This window comes from Cyrtonyx montezumae, unplaced genomic scaffold (genome assembly GCF_038088225.1).
Source record: "Cyrtonyx montezumae isolate F1298 unplaced genomic scaffold, pur_monq_1.0 scaffold_3, whole genome shotgun sequence".
Lineage (NCBI taxonomy): Eukaryota > Metazoa > Chordata > Aves > Galliformes > Odontophoridae > Cyrtonyx > Cyrtonyx montezumae.
The window spans coordinates 36,170,522-36,196,624 of NW_027072034.1; the positions used below are offsets into that span (position 1 = coordinate 36,170,522).

Sequence of the window (26,103 nt, forward strand, 5' to 3'; positions counted from 1 at the left end):
TAACGATTAACAGAGTACCAAAAATAAAGACTTGCATGCATCTTATTCAGTTTAATCTGTAACAGAATATGCTATAAATATCTGAAGCAAGTGTACAGAGATTTTCAAGACGGGAAGCTTAACATTAAATGGCGTTCAGGGTAGTTAGATTTGTTGGTTCTTTTTCTTGCTGGTTTTGTCAAACACTCAACATACAATTAGTCTAATCTTGAGAATTTTCTCTGATAAACAATGGGAACAGCTGAAAATACAGCTGAATTAGCCCTAATGTTTTGATAAGAAAGAATGGTTCCCAAGCCACAGAATTACATTCTTGGGCTGACTCAAAGAGTTCACTACAGACAGCAAGACAAACTTAGGCAACTCAAAGTTACCTTGTGAAAAATAAAAAGTAAAATTGAGCGATCTTTAGAGTCACTAACTTCAAAACTGAAAACTAGTTACAATTTCAGGAAACATTAAATTTGATGCTGCAAACAGTTACCTTATGAGATGTAGGAGAGCTACACTGTGGAGGCATACATGGAGTAGCAAGACGATCCAAGTGGGCCATGATCACAACAGCTGTTTGTCTCAGATCAATTGCTAGTTCATTGTCCTGTGGTAAAGTCAGATACCTAAGAAAACTTTCATTTGGGCTCAGAGGATAAGTAAGCAGCTAAAAAAGAAAAAAAGAGCAGTTGGAAGAACATTTGAGTATTTCCATGACACTACACATAAAGTACATACTTCAGTATTTGCACAAGATAAACTGATTCAACTCATACACTTTGTTGAAATCTCAAGTATACACGTTGAGAAAACAGTGATGACTGAACCCAACAGGAAGTAGATAAAATGTAGTAAATAGTTTTATTACACTTACGATCTCAGTAAAATCCACTGAAAGATGTAGTTCAACTAACTTCAAACAGAACTAAATAAAAACAATCCAAATACACTGAAAAGGTAACAGGCTATGTCTGTAATTACTTATTACAAAAGCATTAGCTCTGCAACACATTTACCTATTTACCTATAATTGTACTATGGAGTTCCTCCACCTATCTCAAGAAACTCAGAAGTACAAAGAAAACCAAACACTGGCATACGTATACGTATATATATGCATACACATATTCACTCACACATAGGTCACCTGAAGTACTATTGCTAAAGCAAATCCAAATTTTGCTTGGATAGTTTTGTTTGTAGTTAATGTAGTCAGTCAATAAAATTTATCCCTTACAAATAAACCTAGGGTAAGTTACCTGAATCTCTTCCTCGGAATTGGGCACGTCTTTATTACACACTATACTCTGAAATCTTTGTAACAAAGGTAGAAGGGGTGCACTTGTTCCCTGCGCAGATCGCTCATTATCGGTTTCCCTTGTTCCATTATCCCAAAGCTGAAGCAACAACATAACTGCAGACAACATTTGGCTGAAAGAGAAAGTAAGTATACAACTTCCATTAGTAAACATTTCTCAGGAAAACATTTTAGGCTAACAAGTTACTTCCTACATTTTTAGTTTAGTAATACCAGAAGCCACATCTTTCCATTTGAAAGAGAGATGAAAATATCAAAAAAGGATTTTGCAATCTAGCTAACTTTACTGCATTACAGAAAATGTTCATGTGCTTTGAGTCATGATTACATAAAACCAAGGAAAACTGAAGACAGGCACTGTTCAAGGCATTCCACAAACACTTATGGTTAAAAAAAATCAGAGTGCTCATGCTTCTCACCTTAGCGTGCCCCTCTGCACTGCCAGTTCTAGCAATATAGCAAGTGCCAAGTGCTGGTCTTGCAACGGAATGTTCCCTGGTCCTTTGGTACTGGGAGCTCCATGCACATCTCTATTTAAAAAACAAACAATGTACATTAGCTAAGAAATAACAAGAAACAATAGCTATTTCTTAAACAAAAGCATCTACTAAGCATCAAAAACCACTAAACACAGAATAATTTAAAATTGGTGATGAAAATACATGCAGTTGCAGTACTCAAAAGACAATTTTTTTAACAATTGTAAGAGTATATTTAAGAGACATCACACGATAGGTAAAAGTAGGGGAGTGTTCCAAGTCTAAAGTGAGTATCTTTATTTCCTCCTCTACGCACATAAGTCTGCATTATATTACTATACTGGAAAGCCACAATTAGGTGTACACAAATACTGTATTACCAAAAGCTTTATTTCTCTGGATTCAGCTTAAATTAACGATGTAATACTTTTAGGGTGGGTCTACATAGAGTGATACAGAATACTCAAATTTAAATTTTTCTTAAAATGTTAAAAGAATTAAATCATGTTTAAAGAGCATCATTTCAACAGTTTACGTACCATTTACTTGCTTGGTGTAAAATTAGAAAACTTATCTTTTTAATTTTTCCATAAAATATTCTGTTTCCATCTTCATTTGGTAGGAGATGCAAGCTTGCCATTAAACAGATACTTCAACAATACTCAGGAAAAAAAAAAAAAACTTACCCAGTCACAACAGACCTTAGGAATTTAGTGGCTCTTTCCACAACTTCCAACCATACAGAAGATACTGTCCCTTCATCAAAAAGGGATGCCTCTGGGAGAGCTCGTAGTGCATCAAGTGATTCTTGTAACAATTCACTGCACAGGTCTGCATCTTCACCTAAGGATCACAGGAATACTAGCTACAACTTCACAGAAGGTAAAAAAAAAAAATTTAATAAAGAATTTGGTGCGTGTGTGTGGGGAGGGGGTGGTTCTTGGTCTCAAGTGATAAATTTCTTAATATGTTGATATAAGCTCTCAATTTTCACTTTGACTGCAAGATTTCTGAAAAACAACCTGCTTCACAAAAAATGCACTCAGAAAGGTGACAAGTCTTAAAACAGCTTGTCCCACTGTGTACCTGCTGAGGTAATTCAGGAAAAGAACTAGCCTAGTCAAACAGCCAGTTTCCAATCTGAACAAGCAGCACAGACTGAGACAGATAGATAAGTTCATGTGGCACAGATGACAATTCTAATATGTCAAACTTCTGAGTGCCAAACCTGTAATTTGACTGTTGTTGGCAAGTACACAAACACACAAAAACCGAATTTGTATTACTAAGTCTAAAAGTATCCCAGTCCAGTACAGCAGCCATATTGGCCTGGATGGCAAAGACTGGCTCAGGTGTCTCTGATCAACACTGCTGCTTGTTTTACAATACCTTATAAACATAAAATACAATTATGGAAGGGTTAACATACATAAACGTTTGTACAGAGCTATACCTTTAACACAGACACATGATTCAATGAATCACCTGTCTTCTAATTGAAAATACATACAACATGCTACAGGGTAGACCTACCTGACCTCCATGCTCTACGGAGGAACGCAAATGCAAATGAAAGTGCTGCTCGGGATCCAACTCGTGCAAGTCCTTCAACACCTTTGCCTACAGGTCTTGGGCTAAAGGGAAAAAAATACATAACACATTGTGTCTATACAGTTTATATAACAACTACAAATATTTATAATAATTAAACAATGTACACACATGACAAATTTATACGTATACATGCAAATATGATCACACCTTTTTTATAAATAATTGTAACTGCCTCTTGAGAATTAAGGTGACCAACATCAAAATGTCAACAACCAAAATTTAACCTCATCTGTTCCAAAACCCAACTAACTAAATCCCTGACAACAAAAAGCTTCATATAGAATAAACAAACCAGACTGACATAATTGCCATAAGAGAAGTTTCTGAAGGTACTTAGAGTGAGCTTATCACAGAATCACAGAATGGTAGGGGTCGGAACTTATGACAGTTTACTAAAAAATACACAGGTGTAAGATACTCATTATTTATCCAGGCTGTTTATATTGCTAGCCGATTTGAGCTGTATAAACCACCCCTGTAGACTTTTTTTACCCAAACTTTCAATTATAGATAATTTCATCAATTTTGTCATTGTCCATCTTTCCACTCAAGTGTCCTATATCTCACTTAACTCACATATCTCACTTTGAAGCCCCTGTATTGGTTTGTGTACAGAAGACAGAGAGCATCAACTATTATTAATACCCAACGAACTTGAAAACATTTCTATCAACCTCACATTTTTAATCAAATTATCACATTAATCAAGTAAGCTTTTCGTTCTCTACTGTTTTCTCCCAGGAAGACAACCCTTCCATTTTTATCTCGCATGACAATGGCAGTGAACTGCTTAGGACTTACGCCAAGAGAGAGAAATTTTAGATTAGCACTCTCAGCGGTCTGGTAACTTAAATATACCAGTGTTCTTTTGAATCAGAACTGAAAAAAGAATTCTTCAGAGAACAGACTATTCAGTGAAAGACATCACTGTCAGAACAATCCCATAATAACTACTCCACAATCCTACTTACTGTCTCCTTCAATTTTTGAAGCTAGAGATAAGCTAATAAACATTTTCTTGGTTGAAGTGATTGTTCAGTCAGACAGCAGACTAACTCAACAATTGACAAGCTTCTTTAACACCACACTTGACAGAATTTTTCTATTTTTAGGTCAAAAAACTATCTTGACATGGAAGGCAACCAGAGAATTTATTATTCAGTTTGTTCTCTGAAAACATTTTTAGGTAAAAATGTCCGATTATAACATTTCTTATTCAAGATAACTAAAACTATGCTCATTTTTAATGTATTTGCATTTTTAAATTTCTTATGCACATAACTGAGCAAAAATTAATGAGGAATGTATGTTAATGACAAATAAATAATATGACTGGAGCTATGTAACCTCCAACAGTATCATTCATGAAATAGCTTCTCCACACATTCTGGCTGAGTAGAAGAAAAAGAGTACATCAATCAAAGTATGATTATAGCTCAAAGAGTAACACCTACAGTATGAACTTACACTGCACAACACCCCGATAAGAAAACTGAAGAAAAATAGATTTGATGGATGGAGCACTCGCTGAATAAAGAATTGGCTGGATGGTCGCACACAGAGAGTTGCAGTCAACAGCTCAATGTTCAAGCAGAGACCAGTGACAAGTGGCACCCCTCACAGATCACTGCTGGGCCTGGTGCTGTTTAACATCTTTGGAGGTGATATAGACAGTGGGATCAAGTGTGCCCTCAGCAAGTTTACAAATGACACCAGCTGAGTGATGCAGGTAACACACTAGAGAGAAGGGATGCTATCCAGAGGAACCTGTACAGGTTTGAAAGGTGGGCCCACACTAACATCATGAAATTCAACAAGGCCAAGTGCAAAGTCCCACACCTGGGCTAGGGCAATCTCAAGCACAAATACAGGTTGGGTGGAGAATGGCTTGATAGCAGCCCGGAGGAGAAGGATTTGGGAGTGTCAGTTGATGAAAGACTCAACATGAGCCAGCAGTGCACACCTGCAGCCCAGAAGGCCAACCATATCCTGGGCTGCATTAAGAGAAGCGGGACCAGCAGCTCAAGGGAGGTGATTCTGTCCCTCTACTCTGCTCACATGAGATCCCACCTGGAATTCTGTGTCCAATTCTGGGGCCCCCAAACACTAGAAGGACATAGAGCTGTCAGAACAGGTCCAGAGGACCAAAAAGAGGGCTGGAGCACCTCCCCTATGAGGACAGGCTGAAAGAGGCTCCAAGGGACCTTACAGTGGCTTTCCAGTACCTGAAGGGGCCTACAGGAAAAATGGGGAGGGAATTTTTTTTTTATAATGGCATGTAGAGTCAATCCAAGGGGAAATGGCTTTAAACTGGAAGGGGGTAGATTTAGACCAGACATTTGGAAGAAATTCTTTACTGTGACAGTGGTAAGACACTGGAACAGCCCAGAGAGGTTGTGGATGCCCCTACCCTAGAGCTGGTCTAGTGGGAAGTGTTCTAGTAGGGAAGTTGGAACTAGATGATCTTAAAGGTCCCTTCCAATCCAAGCCATTGCATGAATTATAATAAAAGCCCATCAACTTGAAAAGGGACATCATAAGTAAACAACTGCCAAGGAGGAAAACTGTATGGTAGATAGCACCTGGTATCTTAATAAATATGAACTTGTCCATGCATCAGTATAACTTGTTACCTTTTCTTGTCCACGGGAGGCAGAGGGATACTATTGCTTTTCCATTTGACTTTGACATTCTCCTGAAGAACTGTTCTGTTCAATGCAATAAAATACCGTTCCAGAATAACGAGCCTCTGCTTTAGCCGCATAGCTGAAAGAGCTGTTGTGGCAGTTTGTGTGGCCAGAGTTTGCTGTTCCTTCACTAGAACATGTAGGCATTCTTTCAATTCATTCACATCTAGAAATCAGAGAAAGATCAGCATTCATCTTTGTTACGTAAATTATCAAGTCAAATTAAAAGTCATTAATTGATCAGAAGTCTGAAATGCAAAACCCAGTGAAATTCACTGCTTCTGTAATTAGCATATGCACATTAAATAACAGTATGTATTACTTAATTACACTTACTTACAGGTCTTATTTAACAGGTATTTAGACAAAGACTAATGTTATCATCAAAACTGGTATTGTGTGAAATATAAACATTCAGATGTATTCATGTCTGAAATTAAAATGTCATAGAAAATATTTATGCAAGTGTTCCAAACAAACAAGTTATACAGCAAACTCTTATCAGCAGCAGGCCTCAGAGCTAGACTTCTAAGTACAAGCAACAACACTGCAAGTACACAGGAGGACATACTTTCATTTTGAAATGATATACATTATCTTATGTTTCTCAGAAATTACAGAGCAACTCTCAGAAGCTCTAGGGTCACTGCCAAGAGCTGGTTAGATTCTGAAACAAATTATGTGAGAAATTTGAAAGACACAAGTATCATCAGCAAATTGAATATGTGGCCTAAGCACTGACAACAGATAATTTGGTAACCAGAAAAAACATTCAATAGTCTACAGTCCTAACAGTCTATTGACAGACGATAACAAGGACAGTCTCAAAACACTGGAAAATCAGAATTTGGGAATAGCATTTTGTTTTGTTGTTGTTTGGTTGACTTACTTAGCTGTGTTTTGGTTGGTTAGCTGCCTTTACAGATTTAATTCCTAGGATGAAGATCAACTAAGTTCCTTCTTAAGAGTGGGTTTGGTTTTTTTTTTCTCCTTCTAATAACAGTCTGATCACTGGGCCATCCAAAAAAAAAAGCATGTATACGCATATGTAACAGTGTTTGTGAAAAGATGGCAACATCCTCAAAGAGAAAGAAAATACACCTTTTGGAATAGTAATCTCCAAGCTGCAGAAATTCACTTACAGTAGCCTTTGGAGTTGAAAACAGTATCTAGTGAGGCATGAGGCTTTTTCTGCATACATAACTCTACAAAGTACATCAAAATTTTGTCCCCACTCTGTAATGCACTTCTGTATACCCAGGAGAGAATTCAAGTGGCCTCCTCTGCCACCATATCACATTGCACAGTTGCATACAGCTTGTTGTCAGCCATCACTCCAGCCTGCTTTCAACACAGCTACTCACATTTCAGTATTCCATGTGTTAGATTCTTTTCCCTGAGTCAATTTGCATTTTTCCATCTATGAGGAACAACTTAGTTTTTTTATATAAGAACAGATGAAAAAGTGTTCCTTGTAATCTAGACTTTAAAAAATTAGACAAGCAATGGCAGCTATCATGCGCATCCATACTTTGATGCAAACAAGAATATGACAAAAAAGCCACACTGTCCTTAAAATTTACCCGACAAAATTTCCTGATGAAGGCTATGTCATGGCTGACTGTCAAGAGACTGCACACAACTACTTCAGATCCCTATGTAAAATAAAACATAAAGCAAAAGCCTGCTAGAAGCATATTTGGTGTGGTTTAGCTTTCGTCTTTTTAACACTATGACCAAATAGAAGCCTATTGGCAAGCTTTAATGGATTAACATACTAGTTTGCAGCCTGAAGCTCCAGCATACTTCAGGGTCAATAACCATAACTTTGAAGGAAAAGTCTCAGTTGTGAAGCATTAGTACTACTCAAAACAGCAAAATAAAAATTTCTGCCACGTGCTCTGAGGCTAATGCTGTTACTTAATGTGTGCCTCAGCGTTCACCTTGTAACAGAACACGGGCAGTGCTGACATACCAGTATCACGATCCCTCTACATATACCAAAAGAAAAGACAAATATTGCCTTTCTCCCCTTCCTAAATACACCCTAGCAATCTCTTAATACCTCTGGAACACAACAGTGAAATAGGAAACAACCAGTGCTTTGCTTTAGCTAGACTTTTTTCTTTTTCATATTATTCTTCTTGGCAACCTGTTTCATTCTGCAGGCTCATTCTCCATATTTTATTTGTCAATATCCACAGGAACATTAAAGAAGTAGTCAATGAAAAAAATGGCACTTCCATTACTGATTATGCCTGGGAAAGACAAAGCCTATGCTTGATGCTATAGAAATCAAGTAGACCCCTGATTCAGCAGTCTATAAACAGAGCTATAGTATTCATAACCCCCTCCTAGCAAACAAGTTATCTAAAGGTGAACAGTGCCTGAAATTATTCCCAAGAGTTAAGAATGGCATGTTCTCCTGTGACAAAGCCCTTCATTTCAAAATAACATGCTTACTAAACATATGTCACGGGCATAGCTGGAAAGAAACAGAACAGGCAGAGACTACCTACATTCCAATCGCAATTCCTTACAAGGAAGTTTCCATGAAATACTACAACTGCCTGATTCTAGAATTGGTTCCAATCAACCACTTCTGTTCCCAAGATCCCAGCCATTCTGTTGCAACAGGTGTCACAAACTACTACAATACAAACTCTGAATGCATAAAAAACAGAAACCTACAAAAGTATATAGCATGTATGCAAATTGAGCAGTACCAGCTTTCATGCTGGCTGTTGCATACACACAATACTGTGTCTGTGCACCTACAAATATACATATATATATTATACACACACAAGGCCTTTGATATGGCCCCACATCAAGTTCTTCTCTAAATTGTTAAGATATAGGTTTGAAGGCTAGATTATTCAGTGAATAAGGAACTGCTTGGATAGTCACAGCAAGAGGATTGCAGTCAACAGATCTATGTCCATGTGAAGGATGGTGACAAGCAATGTCCTCAAGGTGTTTGTCTTGAGACCGGTGCTCTTCAACATCTTTATCAACGACACAGACAGAGGGATCAAGTGTACCCTAGGCAATTTTGCTGACAACACCAAGCTCTGTGGTGCAGTTGACACAACAGAAGGAAGGGATGCTACCCAAAGAAATTTGGATAAGCTTGAGAAGTGGGCCCACATGAATCTCATGGCATTCAACAAGGCCAAGTGCAAGCTGTTGCACCTAGGTCAGGAAAACTCCAGATATGCGTACAGACTGGGAGAAGAACCCACCAAGAGCAGTCCTGCAGAGAAGGACTTGGGGGTCTTGATGGACATGAGCCAACAGTGTGCACCTGCAGCCCAGAAGGTCAACCGCATCCTGTGCTGTATCAACAGAGGGGTGGCTAGCAGGGAGAGACGGGGGATTGTCCCTCTACTCTGCCCATGTGAGTCTCCATTTGGAGTATCATGCCCAGACCTGCCACTTCCAGCACAAGAAGGGCACGGAGCTGTCAGAGAGGGTTCAGAGGAGGTCCATGAAGATGATCAGAGGACTGGAGCACCTCTCCTATGAAGACAGACTGAGGGAGTTGGGCTTGTTCAGCTTGCAAAAGAGACTAGGAACGATGGAGACCTCATTGTGGCCTTCTAGTACTTCAAGAAAGTTTACAAACAGGAGGGAGACCAATTTTTTTACATGGTCTGATAGTGACAGGACAAGGAAGAACATCTCTAAACGTAAAGAGGGGAGATTCAGGTCAGATGTTAGAAATAAACTCTTTACTCAGAGGGCAGTGAGTCCTTGGCACAGGCTGCCCAGAGAGGTTATGGATGGCCCATCCCCGGAGGCATTCAAGGTCAGGTTGGATGAGGTCCTGGGCAGCCTGATCTGGTAGGTGGCAGCTCTGCCCACAGCAGGAGGTTGGAACTGGATAAGCTTTAAGGTCCGTTCCAATCTAAGGGATTCTGTGATTATATGATATTCATGGTAGCGCTCAGAAAACTCATTCCTGGCAGTTCAGCAATACATACTGATGATAACCTGTACGATACCCAACATCACACTCAGCAATCCGACAACCAATTTACTTGAGAAAAAAAATGAACACTGCTGTAGCTTTTTAAATACTTCAAAAGGTTCAAGTCTGTTTTAATACAGATCTACATAATACTTCAAGATAACTGCAACTAAGATAGACTACAAAAGTTTTGAAAGCAAAATTTCACAATATCACTTACTAATGCTTCAGAAGCAAGCTGTTTTCCTGTCAACAAAGTCAACAAAGGAAATCAAATTAAGACAATACAACAGTTAGTAAAAGGAACCAATCACAATTATTTCATCATTTTTCATGCACAAAAAGAACAGCTGGAAGAAATCTAATTTTCAAGCATTTAGCCTTCTAAACAATCAGTTACAACATACTACCTTTAAATACTTCAAGACTACATGCAAAATTAATTTATTTACGTGGAAAATATTATTCAGCCTCACCAACATCCAAATCATTAAAGAACTGAGTGATTAACTTCACTGACATTAGGTGCAAAACTGTTCTCCTTTTCTGTCTTGGCCCCTAAAACTGTAGCCATTTCAGACTGTGAGGGCATTCTCCCAAAATTAAATAATTCCATTAAACATTAAACATTATACATTATATATATATTTATTTGGTATTTCGATATTTCAAAATAAATTACATAAGTGTAAATAAAGTCTGGAACAGCTATTTCAGACATAATGTCTGCAACAGTAATCATACATCTCAGTTGTCTCAAAGCTGAACCAAGGACTGCCTTACTTTATTAGCAGCAGTAAGTTTTAGGGGAAGTTCCTCAGTTTTGTTCTAAGAGAGCTATATCCACACACTTTCTCTTTGAATCTTCCCTTATTACATAAGCAAATTTATATTTTTAAATAATTTCCTCTTCAGAAAGATTTAAATACATCAAGGAATGGATCAAGTGAAGTTGGACTGATTTGAACAACATATATTACCAAGGAACTAAACAGACTAATGAGGTAATAGCCTATTAATAGTAACGATTCAAATTTCACCTAAGAAGGTTACGGGGAACTCTTTAACCAGAACTGTTTATGTGAGTCCCTGATGCTAAATACCCCTTGCCACACTCTTCTCTGTCAGTTATTTTGTGAAGGGTGGACACACATTATTTACTTAAGCCATATTTTGTGAAGGGTGGACACACATTATTTACTTAAGCCATATGCATAATGTAAGAGCTGAAGGCATAACATACAAGTTTAAATTCTCAAGTTAACATTAGCAAAATACTTGTTAAGTGATAACTACAATCAGATACGTTTCAAGCTGCCTTGGAGAGATAAGGGTTTTACCATCTCCTGTTAAAATTCATCACATCCCTCCCTTCCCACAGCAGCTAACATAACTACATGTCGTCACTTCTTAATTCACCCTGACAGAACTTCCCTGCATTAGAAGGAAAAATACCAGCAGTGTTTAACCTAGATCATTTGACAGAACAGAGTTCAGGAGTGACACATAATTCTGTTATGTGAGGAAACTTAAGGGGGCAAACCAGGCAGCTGAAGACTGTAACTTCTTAAATCATCTCAGAATCACAGAACTGTAGAGGCTGGAAGGGACCCCTGGAGATCATCAAGTCCAATCCCCCTGCCAAAGCAACTCCCTAGACCTCCAGAGAAGGAGACTCCACAATCTCTCTGGGTAGCCTGTGCCAGTGCTCCATCACCCTTATTATGCGAGTCTGTGACCATTTCCCTTCATCCTATCACCACACACTGCTGAGAAGAGCTCAGCCTCATCCCATTGCCTCCTGCTCCTTAGATATTCATAGATGTGGATCAGATCCCCTCTGAGTCTTCTTTTTTCAAGGCTGAACAAACCCAGATCTCTCAGCCTCTCCTCATAAGGGAGGTGCTTCACATCCTTTATCATCTTTGTAGCCCTCTGCTGGACTTTTTCGAGGAGATCCCAGTCTTTTTTTGTAACAGGGAGCCCAGAACTGGACACAGTACTCCAGGTGAGGCCTCACCAGGGCAGAGTAGATGGGGAGGATCACCTCCTTTGAACTGCTGGCCACACTCTTTCTCAGCCACAGACAGAACACTAACCTGATATAAGTCTAAGACAGGTTGCCTAGAAAGTCATATCTGCTCCTTTTCCTAGCACTTCAACAGAGTTAACATAATAAATGGCTTCTTAACATTTATGGCAGTAGTTCTTCCCGATAATCCTGTAGGCTTCTAAAAGGTAAACTGATGACCAGCAAAAGTGCCTGTATCAAACTGAAAAGTCTCAGAGACTTCCACTGGGCCACAAATCTTAGTAAAGGCAAATACAGACAGTATGACACAGAGGGATTTCAGACCTAAAAAATTCAAACAGTTTGGCAAGAATACACCGCTATAATGAGCTCACATTTCCTGACAGCAGCAGAACTAATGTGCTCTAATTTCCTAGAGCTTTTCAAATTTCATCTCCTCTTTCTCCTTCCACTACAAAAGCAAGGGATAAAGAGCAGAAAGAGGATACAGCCAGCTCAACTTATTGCACATGTAGTGGGCCAATAGTCATTGCCACAGAACCCAGCCTAGTCAAAAGTTAAAGACAAAAATGAAAGCACAACCACCTCAGTTCCTTCAAAAATATGGGTAAACATGCTCCAGAAGTTATTTCATAGAATGGCCTGCGTTGAAAAGGACCTCAAAGATCATCTAGTTTCAAACCCACTGCTGTGGGCAGGGTTGTCAATCACTAGAGCAGGCTGCCCAGAGCCATCCAGCCTTGCCTTGAATGCCTCCAGGGATGGGGGATCCACAACCTCTCTGGACAGCCTGTTATAGGGCGTCACCACCCTTCTCACTTCAAGAAAAAAAAAAGCACAACTTCCTCCTCACATCTAACCTAAATCTCCTGTCTTAGTTCAAAACAATTCCCCCTTGTCCTGTCACTATCGATCCACGTGAACAGTTGCTCCCTCTCCTGCTGATACATTCCCTCCAAGCATTAGAAGGCCAGAATGAGGTCTCCCGAGGGCCTTCTCTACGCTAAACAAGCCTAGCTCCCTCAACCTTTCCTCATAGAAGAAATGCTCCAGTCCTCTGATTATTTTAGCGGTCCTTCCAGAGCTCTGCATCTTTCTTGTGCTGGAGGCTGTATTAACCAAGAACAGAAGAGGTTCTGTTTAAATATCAGGAACCACTCCTGCTGTGCAGGTGACAGAGCAGTAACTAACACAGGCTGCCCAGAGGCTGTGTGCTCTCCTCCTTGGGGATCTCCTGTATGGATCTGCTGGAGGAGGGGCTGGAGCAGATGGGTCCACAGGTTCCTGCTAACCTCAGCCATCCTGAGAAAGAATTATGTTTCTAATGTGTGGTTAGCCTTTACCTTCCCTTTTTTATGCACCCCTACGCAAAAGATGCCCATTGGCACATGTCATCTTATTCATATTCAGAAAAGACAACAGTGAGTATTTGCAAGCACAATCACAATGCTTCTCATTATCTGGCTGAATGCTTGATTTTCAAAGTTTTAGTGTGAGCAAACTTTAAATTGATGTTCAAATACTTGCACACACAAGAGAATGGCAAGAAGTGCGCCTCATCTATGCCTTCATGTGTTTTTTTATGCTCCTCAGGGGAATGTTTTCAGGGACATTCTCTAAAAAGTATAAACAGCAAACAAAAGGATGTTTGGAGACAGAGAGTAACTTCCAAGTTAGATGCAGGGGGGACTTAAATCTGTTTAAGGTGATAAAAAAAAAGTGACAGAAAAAAAAGGAAGGTAAGAGTTTTGAGAAGAAAAACACAGAACAACACAGGAGCTAGGCCCTGGTTTCATTCACTGAACCACTCCACTCCCATCAGCATTTTTGAATCTGAACTTGATCAAGAATTATCTTCTTTTTTTCAAATCAAAGAAAAAAGATATCACTGATTTTAAAGATTAAAGAACTACAGAAATTTCAATGCTGTGAATTCTTTTAATTATTTCTGAACACAGTATAAATTTAGACTTATTTAGTTAGCTAAAATCCCTTATGGGATGAAACTTCAGCACATTTTCCCCTTTCTTACATAAGAAAGGCAGAAATATCCCATTGCTGTTGCTAGTGACATGTTTCTCAACAACAGCTCACTGAAATCACAGTTAGTTTTTACCCCCCTCTCTCTTAGGTAATGCCTCTGAAGCATTTCTCAGTGCCATTAGCTATGCTGGTACAAGGAAACAAGACATGGTTTATAAAACAAGCTCTCACTTGTACACAAGGAGATCCCCACGAGTTTGATGTCATGACAGTGATTTACTGGCAAAACAGTTTAACTCACTACTGAAATAAATCAGGTCTATTTTGGAAAAAAATGATGATAGCAGTAAAACAAGACTTAAGAAGAATTAGAAGTACTTGGGAAATGATGAACACACAACCTTGAAGGAACAGGACAAAGGGAATTTGTTCTAAAGGAGCACTCATGGCAGAACAAGGCCAGAATAGTTCAACACTGAACTAAATATGAAATGGATGGACACTAAGAATGTAGAGAAGAAAAAAACAAAGTCAAATGACTTCCCCATGCTTTTATTACTATCTTTTATTGCTATCTTATGCATTTGAAAAGAACTCAACATAGTAAGATCACAGAGGAAAAAAAATGAAAAAGAAAAACACGACTGTGACATCTTTGCCCTGGTTCTGGCAGCACAGTCATGTCAGCATAAATTACAACTGTGGAAAATATTTTTCTTCTCTGAACTTGTGCCAGGATCACAAAATGCAGAAGAGAAGACAAAAAGCACTGCTTCTCAACACTTTTTTTTTAGCAGTTTTCAGTGGCTTTCTCAAAATCCCTCAGCTAGGAGGGATGTCACAAGGCCTTGTGACTTGCATCTGCCTGTTGAAGTTCAATACCATGATCCTCCACACTTATTTGCAAAATAAGATTGTATTACACCAATTTTAAAACATGGATATACACTGTACATTATAAAAGCCGTAACTAGACAGTACAAGACTTTAAAACATTAGACTCAATAGATACAGCTCAGGGTGTGAACATGAAACACAGACTTCCAGTGCCTCTTTGATTCCCTTAATAAAAGAACTCCGAGCTCACATCTCTAAATTATGCCCTATTTGTCATGGATTATTAAAAAAGACCAGCAGCATTTAAAAAAAATTCTTCTGAAAAGCTCCTACATGCTTTTGACAGACAAATATTCAAGGGTTCATTTTATTTTTCAGAAAGATGACAGAAGAAAAGCTTACAAAAGTTGTATGTGTTTTATAAAACAAGAAAAAACTAGCAAGACTGAAATAATTTTCTGTATTTTCTTTTCCAAAAATCTATTGCCAAGCCACAGAAACTTGGATGATGCAAAAGGTAATTGTTAGCTCTCTTTTTGACAAATGAAAAACAAAAAGTTACCTACAATCATGAGCAAAGTCCTCTGTCGCACTTCTCATTAATAAAACACAAGTTTACAGTATTTTTTTAAGGATCTGTCTGTCACAGACATTAACTCAGATCAGAGCAATACACAAAAAGTAACAGATACCAAGGAATACAAATTTAGTATATAAAGCTACTAAATTATTTCTGCAAGCTCCATACACACATATTCCCCATTTTACTCATTTATTTTTTAAATATTTCCTAAGAAATAATTGGAAGATGAGCTTAAAGGATCATCTCAATCAACTTGGTCTGTTGGGAGAAATTTAGTAAGGTATTTCATATTTAGATTACCAATTTTTACAATCATTTAATTTTACTCTCCTTCAACAAATATCAAATACAAATATAATATATAAACAATGTGACTTTTAGATTACACCTATTCAACACATTCCCCCTTCTTCAGCACTCCCTCCCTCTCCCACTGTAATTTCAATTCTTCTCATTCCTCCTGCACTGCAAAATTCTGTCCCACTTCTAGAGTGACAGCAATTCCATCTGCCTCTCTGTCCTTAAGAAAAGGGAACAAGCTGGCTGGCACAGAGCAGAGGGCATCAGACTGACAGCTGACCTGTGGCTCAACAGAAACAAGTGAAATAGCTTCCCCAGAAAACAGGGCTATGCAGATCAGGATTCTCGCACTAAAGAGAGAACCCTCTTGCCAGAGACCCGCAAGTGCTTCTGAGTGAGGGGAAAAGAACAAGAGCATAACAGGTATTTCCAAAGTTTGTACATGCCAGCATCTGAATTGGGCAATATCAATAACCAGAACTATAAAAGAAACCACTAAAATGAAGCTTCTGTACTGCTGTTTTCAAGCTTTGACCATTTCAGTCTATGGGTTTGCTCTACAGTAATAAAAAGCTATGAACTTCGAATGGCTTCAATATAAAAGTCAGTTTTGTACAGTCACAGACAAAGATGTGAACACTCAAGCCATTTTTCCTCTGCAATCACAGGTGAGACCAGTGTCAGCAAAGGTCAGAACAGACAGTTAATTTAATAGACTTTTCCAACATTTCTCCCATGATTCACTCAATCTCCTCCACCAGACCATGAAATCAAAATGAAAAATCACCTATTAAATCTTTATAGCCTGCAGAAAATTCAGGCTTCAGAACCTAAGCAATTTCTTTTTAGTGTTTGTATCTGAAAAGAAATATTCTAAAGATATCTTAACATTTATCTGTATAACTGTATTCATTCCAAGTCAGTTTATCACTGCTTCAAGTAGCATGAGAGGTGTAAACTGACTCTCTAAGTCATGAGTCTAATTAAATCTGAAAGCAATTACAGTAAATGTTTAGCCTGATTCACAGTTAAGCACTTACCAAACTTCTTCCACTAGCTTAACAGGTGCATCTGTCAACAAGTACATTTGATCCAATTCCTCTGCAATGCTACAAAAGCAGTGATCAATACAGAACACTGCTTCAGAGAGAATCACCAAAACAACTGCAGTACCTGGTTGTCTGCCCCATACCCAACTCTCAACAATCGCTTTGGCTCTGTAAGTGGGTGGTGGAGCCTCTTCTTCATCTTTCTTTTCTTTGTCATTTTGCTCTTCTTTCTTTGATGCAGTTTGGCATTCAGTGCTATCATCTAAAGGAGAGAAAAAACGTTCAGTTAAGCTACCTTCTCCTTAAATCAGTTCTAGATTAGAATGGTAAAAGGTGAAACTGAGCCCAATTTTTACAACACAATTGTCTATTATTAAGAGCAAAAAGAAGGGGGGGATGTGGTATGTACCATGTTAACTGCCACAGGTGGTATGTCTTATGTTACATTCCATAAGACAGTGACCTTAAAATCCAGAAATCACTGCTGTAACCTCCTAGGGAACTTAATTTAAATCCACACCAACACATAAGGTCAGTATTGCAATGAGTGCACTCTAGGTCAGACTTGGCTCCCAACTACCTGCCTTTCTGCTGCACTTGCTTTCACATTTCAGCACAGAAAATACAATAAATTGTCTTCATTTCAAAACTGAAGAAGCCTATATATTGGCATTTACACTGCTTTTATGCAGCAGCATTTCAACATCTGTAGTGTATCTATCATCTTAGTCATTACCAGCAAGCAATGAAAATAATACTACCACTTTTTCCCTAAGCAATAGAAAAGCATTTGCAACCCTTTTTAAGGATTACTTTCATGAAGACAGAAAACAGACATTAGTCACTTATCTCTGTAATCAAAGACTGCACGAAAGGCCCAATTAGCTAAATACAGTAGATGCAGACAGCTGAAAGCCTCTCCTCACTCGTATCAAGGATATGGATTCCCATGCCCTCACCTTCAATCAGTTCAACACAATTGCTTTGCAATTCAGGGCCTCGTAAGCAATTGTATATGATTACGACCCTCACTCCTAAAAACAACCCTCAGAATTTCTCAAGACCAGTATACAGAGCCAAGCCCTGAAGAGATCAGTCCCAGTCATTTTTACCAGGCTCTTAAAAACCACTGATGCTCCACTCCTATCTGCCAGCCTGGACTACACAGACTCCTTCCCAGATGGCCAAGCCACAACAATCCAAACAAGCATTAGAATTTGGACTTTTTTCCTACCTCACCTCTTCCCTCACCCACCAAAATGCACACACTTGCAGAAACATATTTCAGATGAAGATAATAAGCAAGACCCCTGCAGCTGCAGGGCACATCCACTGCACATGCCCCACACTCTCCCTGTATCCCACTTGGATATCAAAGGCTCTCATTACTTCAGAGCATACAAACAGAACCTAACATAATATCCAAAACATTCAGCTATTCTTTCCATCTGTCCTGGAAGAAAATAATAATAATAATAATAATAATAATAATAATAATAATAATAATAATAATAATAATAATAATAATAATAATAATAATAATAATAATAATAATAATAATAATTTCTCATCTGATTGTAACCAGATCTGTGATTGTCTATTTGTTAAAAATTCTTTGGCTAGAGACAATAGCACCAACCACAATAAACTTTTTAAAGCTGTTTTATTTATACAAATTTTGACTTCATAATCTCTAACGCATAGCAGCACTCAGGAGGTGGCACACAAAGACAAGGCAAACAGGAAAAAAGATTAAAAAAATAGAGACAACAGCACAATGCATGCTGAGGTTGAGGCTATGTGATAAGGAAAGGATAGTAAAGGTCACCTCAAAGCAAGAAAACGTCTGCATATTCCACTTTCAAGTAGAAACTGAATATGACCCTTTCTCTCAAATACCAAGGAGCAGCCAATAGTCCAGAAATCATTAACATGATAAAAGATGCCCAAAACACGACTGAATAGAGCTGGTTTAATTTCAAAGCACAAACAAATAATATTAAAGGGCACAAAATCCACTATACAGTTAAACCTAGCAACCTGTTGAGCCCGAGTAGTTTAGAATATTCCCACAATAACGCCACAATCTCAGTGTTTCTCCACTCACCCACACATCTACAGACACATTCTACAGCAGCTGGGATCTCAGTTAGTGGGAAGAAGGGTGCTGTGCCAAGACACTATGTTTTGCAAAGAGCTCTAAGAGAACTTGTTATGCTTTATAGCAGATCCTTGGCAAAGGTTGACAGCAAAGGGCTATGAACTTAGCTCCTCGCTGCAAACAGAAGAGGATCCAATCCAGGCTGGAACTTCATCTCTGTGTTGTATAAAAATAACCGTGACTTTAAGCACAAGCAAATCCACAAGGAAGAGTTTCTTTAGTTTTCTGTGTGAGCAGAAAAGGAAGGTGGGGGAGGGGGAATAAGAGGGGAAGGAGCTGAGCTAAAAATCTCATTCAGAGCCCATGACAAATTGTTCCACACAGACTTGTCACTGTTCTTGCACATAAACACATTCTCTATAGGGACAAAGCTGGTGTCAGTCTAAATTGAAAGGAGCAGCACAGACCTCACAGTGATGGAAGCACAGTTACGTTAAAGAAAGACAGCTTTAAGAGGAAACTCCCTTATTAAAAGGGAACTTTTTAGAAAGAAAGGAAGGAGGCTGGAAGGAGAAAATCTTGAGCAAAGCCGGCATAGGCCAAAATGATAAATAACAAGGCAGTCTGCAAAACAACGCACACCTAAACAGGCAGCAGCTGACAGCCTGTTTTAAAGGCATTATTCTCAGAATGAAGTGTGAATGCTGAAGGGGGCGAAAGCAACTGTGTTACAGTTCTCTGGAATAACTTCCTCTGAACTACACTTTGGGTTATAACCCTAAACCTACACGCTCAGACAGCAAAAGCTGAGGAACTGAAGAAACCAGCTTCCCTCAATTAAGTCAGCTCCCAAACCAAAGCACAAGAAGTCACCACGTGCGGCCAATAATAGCCTTGCCTTCCACGAGCAGGTAACAAAAAGGAAGCAACTGAAGGTGGAACTTACACTTCATGTTCAGTGAAGAAAATAACTGATGCTCTGTAATTGCCTCAGGCAACTACTGTAGGAAGATCTTGCGCTGCTCCTGAATTCCAGCAAACCCATCCAGTCAGAAATCCTACGCAGAACTAAAAACCCTGCAACCGTTTCCCAGCAGACAGCTCTATGAATACCTTCATGACAATCATGAGGCAATAGTTACACAGCATGCTTTAAGCAAGGGCTGTATTTTACAACTACTCCACAATAGTATTTGGCAATCCAAGATCCTGGAAATATTTCAACTCCAAAACAACAACAAAAAAACAAAACTTTTCTCTCTGCCAAAGATCAGACAGGGATATAACAGCATCAGCATGAAGTTCTCTCAAGACCACCTCTTACAGTTCCTTTTCCCAGAACCTCAGAGGACCAGCAGCTTAATCAGCATCAAGCTGACAAAGGTTCACCTCACAGTTTGGAGGGAAATAGAAGAGGAAACCCAATAACAGGACAGAGGCGTGAAGTTGATTATTTTCTACTTCTGTATTAGAACTTAAAGCAGTTAATAGAAACAGGATTTCCATCTATTCAAAAGTCTGCAGAAACAACAACAAAAAATTAGACTCATGTTGTTGACTGACATCATCAAAATGTCCAGTAATAGCTTCCTAACTTATCTAATGCTTCTTAGTCTTTTCAGTACACAGCTTCCAGTATAAGGCATTCACTCAATTCCAGTTTCCCAATGGCAGCCTCACTGGCTTTTAAGCACATCATGTTACAAGTGCACCTGTATTTGGACATCACTGCTATCACGTCTGTGTCATAACACGTTCCTTGGAAGCACACATTTTTCTGAAAGCACCATGAAGAAAAAACAACAGGGCTATTCCTAACCAAATGTTTTCATTAATAGGGGGGAAAAAAGCCATCACAATAATTGCACTTTCTTCCTAGAGGGAAAATTAATGCTTCACTGTCAGTAGCATATTCTTCCAGTCTGTTCCTTCTGCTGATTATCCACTGCAAGAATGAAGAATGACTTTTCGGAGCAGCCCAGCCTGCAATAACAGAGCTGTAGCAGTAGTAAAGAGAAAGGAGTTGCAGCACATGAATATAATCCTTCTCAAACAAAACCCAACAAAATGGACTACTTACAGTAACATCTCTTATCTCCACAGTAGTCAATATAACAGCAGAATCTCAATATTGAGATTAAAATATACTGCTTTAAATATAAAAATGATTGCATTGCATATATCTACCTTGTACCTTTGCACTTGATTTAGATTTGTACATCATTTGTGCAAAAAACTAACTACCAACTAAACAGACTGAAATACTCCAAATTTCATCTTAACGAAGCTGCAAATTCAGAGGGGCAAACTGACCACCAATTTTTCTGGTTTCATGACTCACTACTACCTACTGGAACCAAACATGCAATCTGACCAACGCTTTCCAGAAAGAGCCTTAATTAACAACTGTAAAGTTCAAGTCTAGTAAATAAGATGGTTACATTTCACAAATCTTGCTGCACAGCAAAATGGCATTTAAGCAGGTTAGCTTCACTGGGAGAGTGATCACACAATAATTCTAAGAGCCTGAGAAGGCAGTACTCAAATATCTAAACTACTGTAGCTTCACTTCACCCCTTTCAAAGGAACAAATAAAGCAGACTACTTGTGCTATTTAAACCTAGCTAAAGATTTAGAGAAAATCTTTGCTTGCTTCAGAATGTCTCAGAAAACCAGTCTACCTAAAGCCAGTTTTACATTTAAGAACAGAAAAACAAAATCAGAGATACATAGGATTCTGTGCATTATCTTTTCTATCTTTTCACATCTTCAGCTCAGGCCAAACAATGGCAGAGAATCACTTCCACATGGTGGAATATGTTCTGTGTATGAAGGGTTCTGAAGGAACACTTCAACTAGCAATAACCTGCAAACTACACTACTGATAAAGGCAGAACTAAAGGGTATGCCAAACCAAGCTATTTGGGAAAGCTTAAAATTATGGGATATCCAACAGCAGTTATTAATAAAACTATTCCATCTGTAAAATATTGAGCTCATAAAATCTCTCATAAAAGAACGTGATTGTTCATCTAAACATGTATATTATTCTGACATCTGTAGTGTTAGCAGTGTTTGACCTCCCCTAAAGTAAACTAGGAGACAAAAACAAAAAGCACCACGTGTTCAATCAGATTGTGAACATTTTTCAGATGATCTCTTAGTCACTTTATGAAGACAGTAAAGAAAATCAGAAATAGCACTATTGCCTTTACCCCTTCCTCCTTTATACAGCGGCGTAAACACACCAAGCAAAGTAACCAAGAGGGCACCGCCAAGCCTCGCTCATCATAACATGCCTGGTTATGATCTTCAGTTTCCAAAGACCGAAACAGATTCAAGCCTTCATTTGAAGACTTAGAAATTAACTTCTTGTAGACTTTTAGGAAACCACTTTCAAGGCTATTTCATTCAAAAATACAAACGCTAGCAAATTTTAGAAGCAGGTAAAAAGAAACCAAAGTTTTGGTATAGAACAAACTCTGAATTCCACCTTCAGCATCACAAAAAAAGAAAAAAAAGAAACAAACATTTAAGAAAAGTCATACCTTTTCTTGGAGGTAGTTCACCATTCTGTGTAAATTCTGTTCCAGGATATACGATCTCTCCATCTTTTACCATTTCATTCCACAAACCGCAGAGTCCGTCTCGTGTAAAAGCAAGCTGATAAAAATAAATGATATACGGTTACATGCAATTGCATTTTTCCCTAAAATCAACTGAGAACAAATTAAAAAGCAAAAAAAAAAAACCAAAAAACCAAAAACCCACCATGTACCATCTCACTAGTAAATTCTTTGTGTGTGCTCAATAGAAACTTGCATCATCTTCTGATTCTCTAGCTGTGCTATTTTCAGAATAAAAGATCAAAGCAGTCATCTTTAAGTAGACTCAAAAACAGCAAGATTATTTTTCTTTTGTTGAATAATTCATGTCAAAAGCATGATTTGGTCACCTCAAAACTACACACACATTCAAGACGACAACATGCAGTCATTCAGGTAAACATGTGAGGGAGATCCTATTCTCCCTTCAGGAAAAGCCATGCCACATAAAGACAAAAAACAGGGAAGCATGAAGGAAGTCAGCACAGCCTCCTCTCCAGCAACTGAGGAGCAGGGCACTGAAGCAGAACATATGACAACCAGGCCATGCATTCATAGACACATTCAGACAGTTCAAACAGCCCTGCTGTGCAGAGCCCTGGTCACAACCCTCCCTCTTCCTTCCTGCTGCTAACACGCTTCCTCTCATGTGCAGACTAAAGCATTTGTGTGAACATCTGCTGAACCAGATTATCAGACTGATGAAGACTAAAGCAAGCTGTGCTCAGGAGAGGGGGCTGACTGAGCCTCAGCACAGGTCAGTTCCCAGTAAACTAAGTGTGTAATGGGACAAACACAATGAGTCACATGGCAGAACCCTGCCAGCATGAACTGCTCACAAAACTACCAGCTATAACACTGGCCTCCCAAGGATTTACCAATTCGTACCTCCCTTGAAGAACCCTATCAAGCAAGATAACCTAATACTCTTCTGATAATTCTCTCTACTTTCCAGAATGCTGTAAAACAGGTGCCTTCATCAAGTGAAACTCTTATTAACTAGGCTACAATTTGCAACCACACAGCCTAAGGAAGAGGAGGAGTAAGTGAAACTAGAAAACAAAATGCAGTCAAGTACTCCGGAGTGGTGCAGTGAAGGCATGCAAAGAAAATCCTAAAAGCTAATTTAGAAGCTTCTTTGTAACATAACTGTAACTAACATTCAAACACAAAATGTTTTAATTGATCAATTAACTAACCAGTTTCCTAAAGACATTTTATTAAAGGTTACAGCTTATATGAGTCACAACCAATAGCAGGGAAATCATTTGCTGATCTAAGTAAGTTAAGACAAGATCAAACAAAGGTAAGGTGCACCACTGTAGCAAACTATCTTCCCATATTAGCTTTTCTCTTTTTGACTTCCTACTGCATACTCCAGAAATTCCCTTCAACAAGTACTACCAATTCCATTTTTTTTTCAGCATAAGATACAAGGATACAAGATGAACCCTTTTCTATTGCTGTGTTTCTTGCATTGTTCTAGATCCATAAACATTTCAACAATAAAAAAGAGAGAGAGAGACATGCACTCTTTCATAAGACGTGGGCATATTCTTTAGTGGGGTACCAAAATAATTTATTTTTCCCAGTTCTTAATGATAGGTTTTGATGAAAAAATACCTAACAACTATTTCAGTTTTTTTTGGCTCCTATATCACTGAAGGATTTACACAAAGACTTCAAACCGTATTCTCATACATTTTACTTCACATTCTCAAATCACCCTGGTATGGAAAATAATTGTCACTGCCCTTTAGCTTACATATACTCAAAGGCCTAAAAGCTTTGGATTCAAGGTTCTTCACAATGCAAAAGTATTTCAGTGATAAAACTTACTACCTTTGTAAGCACTGCTGGAAAGTAGAATTAAAAGAATTCTGTCCATTTCAACCAATAATCTTTTCACATGGCACAAAACTCACACAAGGTTTTTAAGCAACTAAAAACTGAAAAAGTAAACAACATTTCTGCTGCCTTGGGTTTCATGTTTGAACTCTTATCCAAGTCATTTTATTGGTGTGCTTCAGATAGATAAAGTAACCACCAAGATTATAGAACAGACACAGCTACCTCTCCTTCTCCAAATACACTGCAAGGAAGCTTACACTTTAAACACCCTCCAGAAAAACAACCTTGCTTTCATTCACACTGTGGTTAACATTTCCTCAGCAGTACAAGCACTGGAGGGGGGGGGGGGGGGGGAGGGGAAGGAAGGGAGACAAGTTTGAAGGTAAAGAAACATTGGACTTCTCTTGTAGCAAACAACTAATTCTTGTGTCATAGCCAAACAAAGGCAACTCAACTCCAACGGTAACAAGTTCACCATTAATCTATTCAATGTCCAGCAGACACATTAAACAGAGAACTGCCGCTACAGTAGCCAACAGTTCAAGCAAAGTTCCAGTTTTCAAGGAATGGGGCGGGCACACAGCTGGGAAGCAGCTCAGCTGAACTGGTCCTCTTGGACACCAAGCTGACCATGAGCCAGCAACGTGCACAGTACTGCAGGCTAATGGCACTGTGGGCTGCATTAGGCAAACTATCACCAGCCAGGAGGCAATACTCAATACTGGTGCCCCAGTACAAAAGATATGGACACACTGGAGAGAATCCAGCATAGGGCCACAGAGATGATGAAGGGACTGGAGCACCTCTCCTATAAGAAAAAGGCTGGGAATGTCCACTCAGCCAGGCTCTTCTTCTGTGATGCCCAGTGTCAGGACAAGATGCTGTGGGCACAAACTGAACCCACAACCCAGTCTAGTCAAAAGTTAAAGACAAAAATGCAAGCACTACCATTTCATTTCCTTCCGAAACATAGCTAAACATGCTCCAGAAGTTAATATGAAATAACCAAGAACAAAAGAGGTTCCGTCTAAACACCAGAAGCACTCCTGTGCTGAGCAGGTGATGGAGCAGTGGCACAGGCTGCCCAGAGGCTGCGGGGTCTCCTCCTTGGGATCTCCAGCAGCCACCTGGATGTGGGCCTGGGCACCCTGCTCTGGGTGGCCCTGCTAGAGCAGGAGGGGGAGCAGGTGGGCCCTGAGGTTCCTGCTAACCTGTGATTCTGCAAAACAAGCCACTAAAGATAACAGTAAGTCAGCTCTACAACATAGTCCCTCTGTCCCATAGTTCCCTCTAATAATTTAGTAACTTCACTTGTGAATGTTTGAAGAGATTAATTTGACAAACTCAGTAAGTTTTCGCTGAATGTTTTCAACTAGCAACATTTCCAGAAATGTATCCTGTAAATTTACCACAAGGACCCCAAGTCTGTTTGCCCTATCACACATGCACTTTCTTCCCAAGTCCGAGTCAACATCAATACCATACTCCACCCCACTAAACAGTACCCTACAGCCTCAGCACATGTTCTTAACTCTCCTACTCATTCCATCACATTAAGTGTCATTCCCCATGCCCAAAATCTTCTTTAGTTTTCCCACGACACCTCCTGACTTACTTTCAGGAAAGATCATAGCAATCTCATCTCCTACACACCTCATCTTTGCAAATCCCAACCTGCTACCATCACACATTCTCATAAC

General features: G+C 39.0%; 1 protein-coding gene across 6 annotated transcripts in view; it reads right to left on the reverse strand.

Moving 5' to 3' along the window:
* The window catches only part of HERC2 (HECT and RLD domain containing E3 ubiquitin protein ligase 2), a 103,522-nt gene that overhangs the window by 71,647 nt on the left and 5,772 nt on the right, over positions 1-26,103 (reverse strand). For 5 of the 6 annotated variants that reach the window (XM_065741222.1, XM_065741223.1, XM_065741225.1 and 2 more), the window contains 8 exons: positions 22,496-22,610; positions 16,971-17,108; positions 6,036-6,255; positions 3,322-3,422; positions 2,475-2,631; positions 1,729-1,839; positions 1,251-1,422; positions 485-658 (listed from right to left, as the gene is read on the reverse strand). In XM_065741222.1, the coding sequence (XP_065597294.1) occupies positions 485-658; positions 1,251-1,422; positions 1,729-1,839; positions 2,475-2,631; positions 3,322-3,422; positions 6,036-6,255; positions 16,971-17,108; positions 22,496-22,610 (1,188 nt within the window). The remainder of the gene's footprint in view (positions 1-484; positions 659-1,250; positions 1,423-1,728; positions 1,840-2,474; positions 2,632-3,321; positions 3,423-6,035; positions 6,256-16,970; positions 17,109-22,495; positions 22,611-26,103) is intronic. The other variant, XM_065741224.1, reaches the window with a different exon arrangement.